Source organism: Mugil cephalus, chromosome 12 (genome assembly GCF_022458985.1).
Source record: "Mugil cephalus isolate CIBA_MC_2020 chromosome 12, CIBA_Mcephalus_1.1, whole genome shotgun sequence".
NCBI lineage: Eukaryota > Metazoa > Chordata > Actinopteri > Mugiliformes > Mugilidae > Mugil > Mugil cephalus.
Genome location: NC_061781.1, coordinates 17,387,131 through 17,402,629, shown reverse-complemented (window position 1 = coordinate 17,402,629; position 15,499 = coordinate 17,387,131). Strand labels below are relative to the sequence as shown.

Genomic DNA, 15,499 nt, shown 5'->3' with positions numbered 1-15,499 from the left:
TTCTGTTTGTTTGTTTGTTTTGCAAAAGCAGTTAAAAAAAAAAAGAAAAAAAAGTGAAGTTGCAACATGGGTCATTTTAAGCTGTTTCATGGGTTTCGTGTTGCTGTTTACCAGCAAGCACAGCCAAGAACCCACCCACTGGAGGAACTCCCCAACCAAGACACTCCTACTAGAAGCACACAGAGGTAAGCAGCATGTGTCTGTTGCAGAGCAGCTCCAACCAAGGCGCTCTGAGCCCGGAGCCTCTCTCGTGTCAGTTTCACGACTTAATTGTGAACAGGATTCAGTTTTCAATTCTCACAAGCACAAAATGAACCACACGTCTGTGTTAAAAACTTACTGCGTTCACTCCTGAGACGATGATGGCAACGGAGAGGCTCAGGAGCAGCAGCCTGTCAATAAAAAGAAAAAAAAAACGCAGCTTAAAATGGTCATCGGTTCATTAGGTTGTAATCGTGTGCGTAAATGACATATATTGGACTCACCTCAGGTTATTCCGTTCTCTGTTGTGTTGTTGCATGGTCCCACTCACACGGACCGCAAAGTGAATTCCCACGCCGCTCTTACACTTGTAGAGACGCTTCTACAGCATGACGACCCAAGCTAAAGCAAACCAACACCCGCAGTGATAATAAGCACTTATTAGTCTGCACTTTAGAGCCAATGGCTATCATCATCATGCATCTGCAATCACTTTAATTAAACGCGTAACTTACTTTCACCCAAGTATTGCGCGCGATGGTTAGATGAAGGAACTCGACCTGGGGAGGAGATGCTCTGCGTCCTACGGTCGAAAAGTTTCACACCAGCTACGCGTTGCACCGAAACCTCCGCAAATATTCTCACAAAAGCACAAAAGTGTGCCGACTAGTCCCTCTCCTTACCGAGAAAAGTCAAAGTGTTTGTTAGAGCAAGGTTGAGCCCGTTTGCATGAGTGAGGGTGGTCGTTTTTGGAAAGGGGGTGTGGTGCAGCACAAACAAGAGCAAGTTACATTGATCCGAGTCTCACATCGTCTCAGACAAAGATGCAGCTAAACGTGCTGCCGATGCTCTGTTAATAAGAGTTGAAGAAAAAAGGACGAGAAGCTATTAACAGGTGGCTGTTTGTGGACGCGACGCACCATCTCCACCGCGCACCGTCAAGATGATGTTACCGTCCGGCGCGCTGCTGCTGCTGGTGGTTCATCTCTACTCAAGAATCGATTTGACAGAAGCTGAGGTGAGTGGACGGGGGACCTTTTTTGGAGGAATTTTTAAGTTAGTATCTGTCTGATCTGAAGAACCTTTAACTGGGGATTTGACTTTTATCATGAATAGAAAGTCATTTTGCGCACATGCAAAGTTTTTACGCAGCCAAATCTACAATTTACTCCAAAATGTATCAAGTCTCTTAACACTGTCTATTTATATTTATTTCACCAGCACTGAAATGCACGTTATTGGAGACAGATATTTGTGATTTTTGAGTGTGTGTATATTATTCGTTGATCGAGCTGCTCATGCTGCTCTGAGCACTTTGAGTTGGGCATACTCCCAGTCCAGCCTCCTTCACTTCTGCTGTAGAGAGGAGCAGATAGAGACACAGAGAGCGAGAGAGAGAGAGAGAGGGAGGAGGGAGGGAGAGGGTGGGGCAGATGTGCCCACAGTAGCTGAAGTTTCTGTCTGTGTGTGTTTGAAAGAGGTTTGGGGTAATGAGGGGCACAGTACAGTTGATATGTTTAATCCAGTAAAGTTACATTTTAGTGCCCTCTTCATCTGGTTTCAAAGCACAGAGAAGGAAAGAAAACACCAACTTAAATGTTCTTTTCCTGGATGGTCCATGATGCCTGTAATCACATTACAAGTGGTGGCTATGTATGCAAGAAATAAGCCATCACGAAACTAGACAGAAGAAAAGTAAAAATGCTAAATCTGTACACATGCAGTGCATTTGATGTTTGGTGTAAAATATGTTTCGATTTAAAGTATCCTTCAATGACACTTAGAATTATGAGAACATCATGTGTGCCGTCATCTTCATTCATTAAAATGAAAATTAGTGGGGACTTTGATTTATACTGACTTCTTATGTTCATATATCTGCTCATAACAAGTCCCAGTGACATCATATCACAAGATTTAATCCATGTGGAACTTAATTTCTTTTTCCATAGAAAGAAGAAACTATTTCCATAGATGGTGACTCACAGACTCATTGAATGAATGTCACCAGAACAGTGCATGTTTAAAATGACACTGACGAAGGAGCTGCAGTTTATAGTGCACCCTTCAAACAATGCTGGTCACTGTCAGTTCAGATTTTCTTGTTGGCCAGTTATATTGAAAAAGCAAGGGCTTGAATTTAACAAGGAGCCTTTATCTGAAGGCCTGATTGTGGGCGGTATACCCAAAGAAGGAGGCTTTGGCGGTATTCATTCAAAAACAGATCAGTGAGTTTGATGGCAGTGGAGGAAAATAACTCCCGTCACCCCTGAGAACTTATGTTGAAATAGATGGAAGCATTGTTGTTGGTCGCGGCTTCTTCTGAAAGGCTTGTCTGATATTTATGTTTTAAAACGGGTGGAATTTCCAGGAGAAGCACCTCTGACATTACTTGAAATTTAAGTGAGTGGGACGAAACCCTGGCGGGCTACTATCAAAAGACGAGAAGGAGCATGCTATTAATCAGGTTTTGCACAATGAAGCAATGTGTGATGTTTCAAAGCAAACAGCCGTGTCACAAGGGACCCTGGCTTGGTTGGAATGGATGGATTGTAGCTGTGAGCTGATACGAGCAGTCAGGATACCAGTCCGCCACATGTTTGAATGTGTCACAGGAGCTTTTCTCTGCCTTCACTTAGCCAGATCTGTAAAGCCTGAGTTTCCTACATTTTGTCTATTGTCGGTGCCGTGCTGGCAGCAAATGTAGCAGTGATGCGTTTTCCCTCAGTCATTATTCACTTTATTAGTCATTATAAGCTATTAGCTTCAAACTGAGCTTTGATTCAGGGAGCTGCGTAGGTCTGTATGATATTGAGAGCCAACATAATAAGTCAAACAAAGCAGCTGAGTCAACTTCTAGAAGCACAAAAACAAGACACAGAACATCTGGACAGGAGAGAGGAAGACTGAGGAGGTGTTTATCTGGCTGAACATCTTGTCACCGATCAGGTGACACTAATGAAACCGGAGCAATTCACCATCAGGATTTATTGTTGAGAGTTGAATATTTTCCCATCCATCCACGAGAGGTTCACAACAGGCAGTTTGTGATCCTTTCAGGTCTTTCGTCAACCAAAGGCGTACAGCAGAAGTCGGTTTTCCTCATTTCCTCCAACAATCAAGCAGACACCACAGATACAGCTTAGAAGTGAGCACAAGTGCATTATTAAATAAAACAATTTTCTGTGCATGCAGCTGTTTGAGGTTTGGATCACGTGAAATAAATCAGAGGAAATCGGGATTTAGGGTGATTACCTCAGAGATTCAGGGTGTTTACCTCAGCTTTGTCTCCACATACACAGAGACGTGACATTGATTGAGCATCCTGTTTTGGGCTCCTTCACAATCTGTGAAAACTCTTGTTTATACTAAGAACATATAGTGTACACAGGTCACAGGCCATGCAAGCACACACAAACGTGGTAACCTTGCACCTAGAGTGGGTCAGGATGTCTTTAAGTGAATAATAAGATGCATTCCCCCACCCTATTTTCTCTAAGGACGAAGCTAGCTCTGTGTTGCCCTTTCCTCACATTTTTTCTTTTTTCTTTTTACTGCATCTTGTGTTTCTGATTTTCTAAACTGGTCATATAATATAAACAGACTAAAAGTTGTATCCCTTGGCGGTCACTTAATCTGGACAGAATGAGTCACTAGTAACTCCTAGAGGAGAAACAAAAGGAGGAACATCAGATTAGCAGATTCCTGGGGGGGAGCAGTAGCTGGCTTGATAGACAAACTTCAGTGTGCTGCATCTAACTTTGCGTTGATATTCCAGATACGGTGAATCCCGCGGAGTATGAACCCAAATCCAAAACACACAGAGGCTGTAGGGCTAAGAGCCGTTAATCCACACAGCCTGGTAAATGTTTAGTCTGTTGAAAGCTGAGAGTCATGATCAAGACGTGATCTGTTGCTGCCCGAGGTGCTGACAGGGCTGCTTGGTAGTTTTGTCTAGGCCTGATCGTGTGGGCCAACCTCCTCCACAACGCCCCCCCACGGAGACAACAGCTGACACTGTCGCTGCGACTGACCACCAACCAAGCAGTGCACCGTGGGAAGGCGTAACCTGTCTGACCTCTGTCCTCGGCATTGTAAAAATGCCTACATTTGGAAGAGTTGTGATTGTGTTTACATCTCCTTATTTTGACAGCCGCCTCTGCATAGCTAAGATAACTCTCCACTGACCCTGTTGCTCAAGTACTGTAGCAGGTACACCCTATTTTCAGCTTGTGTCTATGTTTCCCTGTGTGGGCTCCATGTCTGGGCCAATAGAGGAGGGGATTAGATAAGTTGGTTAAACATAGTTAAGACCTTTTTCGATTCCCTGTGGTCCACGCATCACCAAGGAGGAATTTCATTCAGATTTGTCACAGCTCCAGTTAACTATTTGCACATAAATCTCTCATTTTATCCCACACTTATGTTTTCTGTCCTTTAACTAACTGACTAACCTGAACCCTGAGATCGGATACTTCCCAGAGGTGAAAGCGCAGTTTAGCCATTTAGCTGTGAAATCGCTGAGTCATAAATGTCATTCGTGCTTTAGGGTGAGTGGGAGTAATGGATATTGCCATCTGACAGGGAGGTAGGAGGTGGAGAGTGATGGAGGGGGAAGCTGGAGGAGATGACTTAGGCCCCAGAAGAGGAAGGAACGCCGGAGCCGGAGAAGATAGAAGATACCCCGTAGCAAATTTTTCAGTCTCGCTTTTTGACCCTTGACCTCAGCTTCCACTCATGGCTGCCAAATTGTTCAACTTGAAGGAGGATGACAGAGTGATAATAGTATCATTGGATTTATGGATTTCTGTTTTATTGTCTGGAGAGGTTTTGGCGGTCTCTTCTGTTCAGCTGTTCCTTTTGTCAGTTTTGGGTCTTGATTTAGTTGCAATGGACAGATGCAGAACTGGCTTTAAGAGCTGTGTTTACTCAACGTTTCCGTTGGATGCACTAGATTAACTACTTTACAGTAAGCTTTCCAGACAAGATTTAGATCTGTGGTAACTCTGTGTTGAATTTCCACATATTGAGGTTGAGGATAAAAACAAGGCAAAGACAAGCTGTTGAGCTAAATGCTAACACCAGGATGCTAACATGACATGCTATACTAAGTAAATACAAACCTTGCTGGAGTTTGGTGGTTTGCTAACATTAGTTTACTGATGACAGGATATTAAATTCAGTATGGCAACTGAACGGATCCAGAATTATAGAGGATTTTTTTTTTTCATCCACCCTTTCTATATCTAGTATCAGTCTATGGAGTAAATAATAAGGTCATCAATAATCCCCATTCCCAGATAGTTCAATCTGAAGAAAAACATGACCAGATTAAATAGAGCCTCTTTTGTGAAATTGTTTACTCCATTTTAACTAAGTCTATTTTGTCTAAAGTGCTTCATCAACAGTGGAACAACACAACCAAGACAGGCCTGTTACAATGGAAGAGTTGCTCAAGTGTTTATTGATATAGTGTTCAAAAATAATCTCTGACTTTGATTCACCGCAACACGATGACCTGGCTTTCTTGGAAAATAACTTGTTTGTATCGTAAATGTGTAATCAAACAGGCTACATGATGCTTGTTTTTAACCATTCAACCTCCAGGGCATCGTCAGTTTTCACTGCAGCCTTAACATTTATCATCAAATATCGTTTGCCTTCTGTACTTCACAAACATTATATGCATTAAATGCAATGTCATCATTAACTTTGAACTTCAAGTTGAACAGTTCAGTTCTTCCTTTCACGTAAAACTAGGGTCTGCCTTATGTGTCTATTCTTGTTTCACCTGGAAATGTTGCTCAGTCTGTTCTGACCGGAGCTGTAGTGGAGGACTTACTGGAAATCTTCCAGAGAATTTTGGACAGAAGATTCACAAACCTTCCCTTGCTGCCTCATCACACCTACGCAAGACGCTGCTGGAAAAGTTCAGGACAGTGATTTATGTGTTTGTGTGTCTGTGTAAAAACGTGAATATACAGTAAGATCCCCATGGTAACTATCAAAACGTACACTGAAGTGACCTTCTTTTCTCAAATGTAAAGAGCCGCTTGAAGAAGAAGAAATATTTACTATAAAACCTTTATATCTTATATTTATTCTTACTCACTATCCGCAAGAAGGCCCCGTTTTCTGAAATGATAGTGTTTATTCTTATAAAGAATGCTTCCAAATTAAATAAAGATAAAATCAGAACAGTCGTTTACACCACACTGCAGTACTGAGTGTTCCTGAACTGCTATTACGTCAGCAGATCGGTGAGAGTGGATGTGGTTTGGCAAAACTGTACAACGTCATTGCAGATAACAGAGAATGTTTAGACAAAGTGAATTATAAACCTTACAGTTTCTCTTGGTTGCTGGTTTAATTTCCTATTGCCTATAATATTGTCCTGAGACAGTCTTCGTTTGAAATACAATCAAACGTTTACTGTTTTCTTTCCAGTTGTTCAGGAAACAAGATAAACATCACTGGTTTTATAGAGCAAATGTTGAAAGTGTGTTGCTTCATCTAGTATCATATTCCTCAGTGTTGTTTCAACATTACAAGTTTCAGGGTTTTCCCCCTATATTAATGGCACCTGGCTGACTACAAAGGAAATCTGTGAGAGATTTAACTTTAACTGAGCCTACTGTCATGTAAAGCTATCAATCACATCAAAGATGTCAACAAGTAAATCATAAGTGGAAGAGAGAAAACACCTAACTGCATGACGACATTTGAGAGGTTCATGATGCAGAAATGACTTATTTCCTTTCTGACGACCTACACTTTAACTCCTCGGAGACACATACAGTATTTAAGACTTTTCCTGTATGTGCCCTGGTGCTAGCATGTACACTATCAATCAAAAGTTAGGACACACAAACCTTTTATTGGTAGTTTAAATGGGCCTAGAAACCATGCAGATCTTCTTTACAAACTGGCTTATTTGTGGTTGACATTTCAACACATGCAAGACCCATGCACAAATTGGTCCCATCAGTCACACACTGAATTAGGTTTTGATTCTATTAACTTTTGTCGCACTTTTTCACAAGGTCCATTTCTCATCCCAGCATTGCCTTTGTAGTTCAAGAAATTAATTGCGACCTCAATACTCTTTGAGTTCTGACCGCAGTATATGATGCATTCAATGAAATCATTGAGTTCAGGTTACTTGCATTTTGGCAGATGTAAGAGCAGAGTTTCCAATTACTGCAGTTGTAAACAAATGGGGGAAAAAAATGACTGGAAACATAAATGTGTTAATAAACCCTACCAATTGTGGTGTAACTTTTGGGAATGCACAATAGAAAAGGTTGGGAGTTAGAGAATAGGGAAAAGGCCATTCATACTGAATGTGTTGGGTTGGGTGATTGATGGACTTAGTCCTGGCAGACCAACCCGGGACAATTATACAGATGAGAGAGGTACATGCTTCATATTTGTCCAGTTATATTGATGATTTTACTAAAATTTGGTGTGTGGCATTATAACAAAGCAGGCATTTCATATTTTCTCAGCTGAATGTGACAGCGAGGTCTGACCATGATGTGCAATTCTGTTTTTTTACGTCCATCCTGCAAGTTCCGCTGTGCATTCTCCTTATCTAAACTGAGCTTGAATTACTCTTTATTTTTGCCAGACATGGTAGAAGTGGCCTGTTATGGTGCTAAAGGTGCAGAGGAGGACTGATAGAAACAGCAGATTGTGAGTCCGATCCAGCTGTAAATTTAGAAGATCTGAGAGTAATCATACCTAGAGGCTTGAACCTCTTTTTCCTAGAAGAACATATGCTTTATACATCTCCTCCTGCGCTTCCCCTTTATGTCGCTGCTTGCGGTTGAGCTCCTTCGACTTTCTGGACAATGGGAACTGCCTGTTTATGTGGCCGTTATTCTCCTAAAGTGTCCCAGAAAAACCTTAATCAGATAACTTTGAGGAGGAAGCAAGCAAAGCCGGTCACATGACGTGGTTCACATCAGAAGAAGAGGAGATATGCTAATCTTTCAATGCACGGCTGAGTCGAGGGGTAGATTAAAGCATTTTAGCTGATACAAGGGCAAATCTGTCACCAGGGTTCGGCATCGCTAAGGACCGGAGACCTCATGGAGATGATGTTCTCCATATGTTGAAACAGCAATGATGTAATGTGATGGCAGAGATAACGACTGGAGAACGATAGAGAGCAGCTTTGTCTATTTGAAAGCCATCAACTCAAGTCAAGTGTACGGTATGGTAATGGAGCTAAAGGACTCAATTATCCATAGGTTTGTTGCAGTTATATGGTGAAGTGTGCGGACAAAAGCCGTCTTCATCCTTGTCCTTGGAATTTCCTCTCTTTTGAACATTTATTCACATTGCGCCATCTCCCTTGCGTCTCACATGAAAGCTGTTTTGGTAGAGAGGATGATGAAAATGTTACAAGGGGATAATTTCCTTTTCCAAACCACACGGACATAGGCAGAATCCTAGTCTAGATGTATGCAAAACCGAGCTCAGGCAGACAAACGCTTCCTGTACGCCTAATGGTAAAAGCTGCTCTTCCGTGTTAAAATGACTAACTCATGAGCCAGACACTTCCATGTAAAATGAGAGGGGGGAGAATAGCTGAAAAATACAATTTAATCGGATGAATGTAACAGTGTCTTGTTATGTTCCTTTGCTTTTTCACAAGGTTTGGAATAGCTCCACACTTTCTTTATGGATTGGCAAATGTTGGTATGTTCTGCAGAACATCCGCTGAACACAATATGCACCTTAGCCTTTTATTACCTCACAATCTCCCAAATCATCTCACAAATTGCAACATTGTTGATAAAACAGCTCCATTTCAACTCTTTCTCCGTGACTCAGTTGTGTCACACTCATCCTGGGTTTACGGCTAATTTAGTGGTAAAGAGGTGGCGCGTGAGTGGAGCTGAGGCAGATGCATGAGAAGGGCAAACAGCCACACCGTTAATTATGCATATAATTAAACTGTGATATATTTAAAAGCGTGAGCTATGACAAAATCACGACTTTAAACATGGGATTTGCCTATTTTTGGAGCCAGCCTCAAGTTGTCAGTTCAGTTTTTGCTACTTTGGCATTGACCTAATTTCTTGTATATTTGGCATCCTGCATCAGACATACTAAGACAAACTATAATATTGTTGTCACAACATTTAGTGCAATGCCCCTTTTAGTTATTATTTTAATGTTAAATGTGCAAACTGTAACTTAAATAAATATCTTTAAATAAAGCGGATTGGGAAAAGCATAATTTTGGTTCTGCATGCATCACGGGCGTTAGGCTACCAGGCTTGGTCATTCCTCATTGGTCGCAGAGTAAAGTTGTTGTCCGTGGCATTTCTCCAATGACCCAATGCCCCCCCCCCTCAAGTCTGCTCTGGTGCAGACTCCGACTCTGGACTCTTGCTAAACATTAATACTAATGGAGTGAAATAACTTCTTTCCCTTCCTTTTATGTGCGTTAATTTGTGTGAGAATATTCCATGGCGGAGGAATCGAGTCAGTACTTAAGTCACTGAGGTCATTGCTTGTCCTCACGTGCTGACGTTATTCCCAGATACCAGAGCACTCTTGAGAGAGACGCGGGGCTGACCCAACCCCTTCTTGTCTTTGTGAGCATAAAAGGCAAGGAAGAGGCCTTCCTCCTTAGAGAAAGAATGGCTTCCCAAATCCCATATCCTGTGGCACAGTGCTGCGCATTCACAGAGCAGCCACAGGGAGAGTTGAAGTGCACATGAACTGGATTGGCCCCTTCTCAAAGAAAACAAACATCTTAACAAAGTAATTGTTGCCCCCCGTTTCCTTTGCCACCCCTGAACATTTTTCTCCCATTTTTTTTTTGCCTCAAAAAGTAAATGTGCATATGGGTTGTTTACTTCCAGACATGTCAAACAGATTGAGTTGGGTACAAGAAAAATAAAAACAAATGAAGAGCTTTCAATTTGATGTTTATGTGAATTTCATCAATCTTGCTCCTGTGGGATTGAAGAGGAATGTTTTTTTTTTTTTTTTTTTATCTTGTGCCAAACAATAACCGCCCAAACCAGTAATGTGTGGGCACACAAACAGAGCTCTTCACAGAAACCAAACAAACCCATCTCTCTGGGCTGCAACAACAATACAGCTATAACGGGACCTCACAGTTAGCTTTGCAAGATTTCTGTTCTATCATTTTGTTTTATGAGAGTTTAAGTACTAAAACTAAATAACTGTGGGTAATTGTTGGAGCTGGAAAGTCCCCGCAGAGACAAAAAGGTTAGTAAGTTAGCTCGTTAACAAGGTAACAAGCTCAACCGCATGCACATCTTTAGACACTTGGGAAGAGCTGAGTTATCAAGATGACCTTTTTATTGAAAAGCTCTGTCTAAATCCCCTCTAATGGCCTGGCCAGAAGTTACAGGTCAGCAGGGTGATCCCGTGACCGGTCAAGATGACGTGACGAAGGACTGGTTGATTAAGAGAGACCAGTGACCTTTGGAATGTAAGGCCGGAATATTGCACAGCATCTTTTAGAGGCATTAGCATGTGTTACAATGAATTATTACGACAGTGTTTTGTTGAACTAGCCCTTCTGGCACTCTTTAGCTTCAGTTGAATTCATAAAACAGTATTTATTTCCTTAACATGTACAGGGAGTGATCAGCAGAGAACAGCTTTCTGCAGCTGGAAGTATCCCACTAGGCTTTTTCAAGGTTTTTACACTGCTGTATGCACACGCAGCCACACACACACACACAACTCTGTGCCAACCAGCGGAGCCTGAGAAACCGTGTTAAAGTATTTTCCCATTTGCCGAGTTAATTTTGCATGTGAGAATTCCTGGGTGGACTGTTAGCATGGACAGTACAGTATTCCTATTTCGCGTCCGCTGACATGTTCATTAATTCCTGCTGTTCCAGTGCTGTGAGCTGTGTTTACTTCTCTGTCCACATCTGGCCATGTAGTAGGCTTAGCTTTCTGCTTTCCTTAAGATGTTAAAGCAACAAAGCCGGATGTTTTTCTAACAGATACACAGTTTTCTTAAGTTAAGACCGCATCACTTCAGATGTTTGGGTGTCATGGCCTCAAATTTGATGACAGGCAGCAGAGTCATGCTTGGTCATGCAGAGCAGACTGGTGATTTTTTTTTTTAAATTGTGGATTTTCCCAGGGTAACACACATATTTGATCCCACAAAGTTTGCCAAGAATTTCTCGATGTCTGGTATTAATTTTGTTTACGTCTATTGCGTGTGCGTTTTTCTAGCTCTTGAGAGTTTTGTAGACATGAGCTGATGGGCCCATGTGAGGGTGAGAACAGCTCTCTGCAGATGCATCTGCTTTTGATTACAGAAGTTATTTCTTTGGGGTCGATGAATACCTGGTTTACATCAAGCAGGTCTCGGTGGATAAGTGGTACAGGACCTCTTAAGTGGAGGAAATAGAAAACGTGTCTTATTGCACATAATATGTCTCCAGGTGTGTGACTCTCAACTTGGCCTTGTGCTTCTCCTGAGAGCTGACATGTAACTACTGTCTGTCATTTGCAATGTTTAACATGTTCATGTAAATATGTAACTACAAACTTAGCACAAGACAGGGCGAAGCTAGGCTAATTTTGTCCCATATGAAATTTGGAAAACTACAAAGTTTCCTTTTAGTAGGATTAGTAACATTTAACATATGGACTTCATCATGAGATTAGGGTTTATTTGCTAGTTGGTACATTTGTCTTTGAACAGAGCCAAAGTAGCTGTTTCTCCTCAATCATATAGCTTGCTAAACTCGCTATTGAACGCAGCCTCTTACTTAGCAGATTGGATAGCACTGTTAGGCTTGTCATATTACTCTAAACAAGGAAGCTGATAACTCAATTGCACTGACATTTTAAGATTTAAACTCAATCTACTTGAATTACTACTTTTGTTCTGTGCAATGCATGTTTTGACATATACCTGTTATGAGGCTAACACTAATTTGGTCTATTAAAATGGACTTCTAAGATGAATAAATGACTCTATTGTTAAATGGTGCTTTCATATGCACCAAAAAAGGAAATGTGTGTTAAAAGAGTCAAGCCCACAGGAGCAGCTGAATATGAAAAGCAATTTGGCTTTACTTGCTATCCAAATCAGCATTAAGTAGTCCCAGCTTGTGCACGTGCAGCTCGGTCTCACACAGACACGCATTTGTTTACAGAGCAAATTGCGGCAGGAGCCTTGTCTTCCAAGTATGGCAGTCAGACAGAAAATTCCCCTCCTCTGCTTCTATTCTTTCGTCCTGGCCCCAGTACCAGAGAAGGCCAGGAATGCTAGAGCAGCACAGTTCAACCAAGCACGGGCTGAAAAAACACATCGATCTTCTACTATTTTAGTCCGTCGGCCGACTAGTGTTTTGAGGACTTTTGCGGTTAGTAGCACCTGTGAACTTTCTTATCTCGAGAAAAAAAAAACCCAAACAGAAAACCACAGAGAAGCTGGGATGAGTCAACAGCACAGAGACACTGATCTCATACACGTTTCATGACATCAAAGTCAGCTGAGTGCTAGCAACACTACAGTTACTGTGTGCACTGCACAGTAGTCCTTAAGTGTCTCATTTAGAGCTGCTTAATGGTCCCTGTTTCCACGTGAGATCCCTCTGACATTTATAGAGTAAAACTATCCTGATTGTCTCCATATGGAAGCCATGATCTGTGGTTTATCGCCACGAGAGCGTCTTTATGGGGTGACTTACACGGGTTAAACATCTATGGCACTGTGCTAAATTGACTGCAACTGACCTGGATCCTACATGAGAGTTCATTTTAAGGATTCTCTATGCATGTGTCATATATGTAAGAATTAACACTGACATTACAGTGACACGGGACTAACCCTAACATACTGAGAGAAAAATATGCTGCGTAAATCTAATCATTATTTCAGTCGTTTAACAAAAAAAATACTCAAATGTTTTTGTGAAACTTCATAGGTACGCTAACAACTCAAGATTGCTGAACAATATTTACTGTTGGGACACAAAGCATGAGCCTCATCGGATGTCGTTAAGAGTAATTACATGAGCTGACTTGAAAACCCAAACAGCCAAACGCCCCAAACATGGAGCTAAATGTAAGCACAAAGCTAAGTGATGCAACACCATGGCTAACCTCATATGGTGGAGCTGGTGTTTCTGGATACAAATGCTGTAAACCAAAGCACGTCTAAAGTCATTAGTCATGTCTAAAGATATTTGGGGTTTTGTCAGTCAAGTGCCATTTGAGTGTAAGACATGGGCAACTATTCTACTGAATCACTGTCACTGGAAAAACACAGCTAACACAGCAGCTGTCATGGTGACACTCTTTTAAGTTCAAAGTGAGCATGATAGTAAAGCAGGGACTTATCATTTAACTGCCTGCTAAAAAGAGTCCGGTAGACATGTGAATTATGAGTGGAATTGCAAGCATGCTCAGCTAAAGAATAATGAACGACTGAATTATCTGCTTTGGCCCTCGGTGAAACCCATATCAATGTGGAAGGAAGGCTCCTCTCGGCTCCCCCGTAGCTGAGCAGATAACGGAGAGGAAATTTTGCAGTTGAACTATTTTCTACGTTTTCACACCACTGATCCGAGAAAAGTTGTGTATCATGTTTGGGAAAAGAAGAATAAAAATAGCAAACAGTCCTCCACAGCTATCATTTCCTGATAAAAGTCACCCAAACTTTAGTGCATGACTTTGGTTAATAATGTAACCACATGAGTGGAATTAATTTAATGCAATTCATGCAGGAATAACTTCTCATGATGCTGTTTGATGGACATAATGTTAGAAATCTATGTTTGGAGGTTATGTTATCCTCTCATGAACATATAAAAGATTAAAACTCACAAATATCACTATTTTCCATGCAACAGATGGTGATCAGTCCTGGCATGCAGTCATTAAACATTTGAATAGTTTCGCACCAGATATGTTTGGTGATTTGGCTATTTGATGTAGCATCATAGCTAGCCAGCAACTATGGTGCTATCATGGCTGTAGCATTTGTAAAGATGGTGGATATAATCACTTACTTGTTTCTTTGAATGGATGACTGGACGTTTGTCTATCATGAGTGTGACAGAGTCGCTTGCACAGACAGAGAAATATAATGTATCATAATATGCCCTGGTATCGGTGACACTTGAGTTAGAAGTTTATCTTAATGCTGGACTTTTATTACTGCTCTCTTTGCTTCTGCAAGTAATTAATAAGACTGCATGTTTGTCTAAAATGGAGAAGAAGGGTTGTGAAACGACAATACCTCCCACATTTCAGTCCTCATCCCCAACAGAATACCCTGGAGGATTGTAAGCTCCAGCACAAGTGGGAGGTTATGGCAAGAATGTGCTGGGAATGTAATGCAGTTTTTAAAGAAACGTGTGTAGATGACACTGACCAGATGTTGGCGTGATCCTCCGTTTCCCTTAACATGGAAGGAGAGATGGGCATGATCACACGCTGCAGTTGTAAACGTACAGTCAGTGTAGAGCACTGCAGATTTCGGGCCCCATGTGGAAATGATACGTACTACTGGAGTACTGCCAATGAAAACTGTGCCCAGAATGGATTCTGTATGTTATAGATTTCTGCAAATATCGCAATTATAAAGAGTTGAATGTTACGGGAAGCTGCATTTGCATTGTTTGGAATTTGGCTGCAGTAAACAAAGATTTGCCCACTATTGCAAGAATAAAATCCTGAGTCATACAAACTCACAAACTCACAAACTCACAAACTCACAAACAAACAAATTGAAGGACTTCACGTGGGAAGGAAGAGATTCTCTCTGTAGGTCTTGGAAACACTGCCTTGACGAAACCTCAAAATTGTGCAAATAACTTTAATCCATTGTTTATCCTGTGAACAAATGGTCCACAACAGAGTGAAAAACGTGAGGTCAGAAACGCACTTGGATTCCCTGTGGTTCTGAGAGCGTTGATTGGTTGTGCAAAGGAAATCCTGTTCTCTGAAGGGACAGAGAGTTTGGTTTCAACATCAGGACATTACATTCCAAATGTAAAAGTAAAAAAACTGCAAAAAGCACTTTTAATTATTTCAAAATGAGCAGCCTTTGCAGTCAAGGTTGTTCTTGACCATAGAGCTTGATATATACACCAACATATCCTTAAAGTTTTAAATAAAAGGTAAGAATTTTCAAACTCCATCTGTAGGAAGATAGATCATTATACTGAAAGTAGACATTGCATTGCTTATTGTGCATGTAACAGCTCAGTACACACACAATACATACATTAAAACTGCTTGTGTTAACGTCATGATCTCTGCACCAACA

At 41.3% G+C, this 15,499-nt stretch overlaps 2 protein-coding genes across 6 annotated transcripts in view; one reads left to right on the top strand and one right to left on the bottom strand.

Annotated features, from left to right (window-relative positions):
• col4a2 (collagen, type IV, alpha 2) overlaps nucleotides 1–891 on the bottom strand; it is a 57,050-nt gene extending 56,159 nt beyond the window's left edge. For all 5 annotated transcript variants that reach the window (XM_047600894.1, XM_047600895.1, XM_047600897.1 and 2 more), the window contains exons 1-3: nucleotides 717–891; nucleotides 486–603; nucleotides 341–392 (exon numbers count right to left, since the gene is read on the bottom strand). In XM_047600894.1, the coding sequence (XP_047456850.1) occupies nucleotides 341–392; nucleotides 486–520 (87 nt within the window). In that variant the 5' untranslated portion in view covers nucleotides 521–603; nucleotides 717–891. The remainder of the gene's footprint in view (nucleotides 1–340; nucleotides 393–485; nucleotides 604–716) is intronic.
• Nucleotides 892–989: 98 nt separating this feature from the next.
• Nucleotides 990–15,499, top strand: part of col4a1 (collagen, type IV, alpha 1) — a 35,510-nt gene continuing 21,000 nt past the window's right edge. Inside the window, exon 1 of the mRNA XM_047600900.1 lies at nucleotides 990–1,219. Coding sequence (XP_047456856.1) covers nucleotides 1,145–1,219 — 75 coding nt within the window. The 5' untranslated portion in view covers nucleotides 990–1,144. The remainder of the gene's footprint in view (nucleotides 1,220–15,499) is intronic.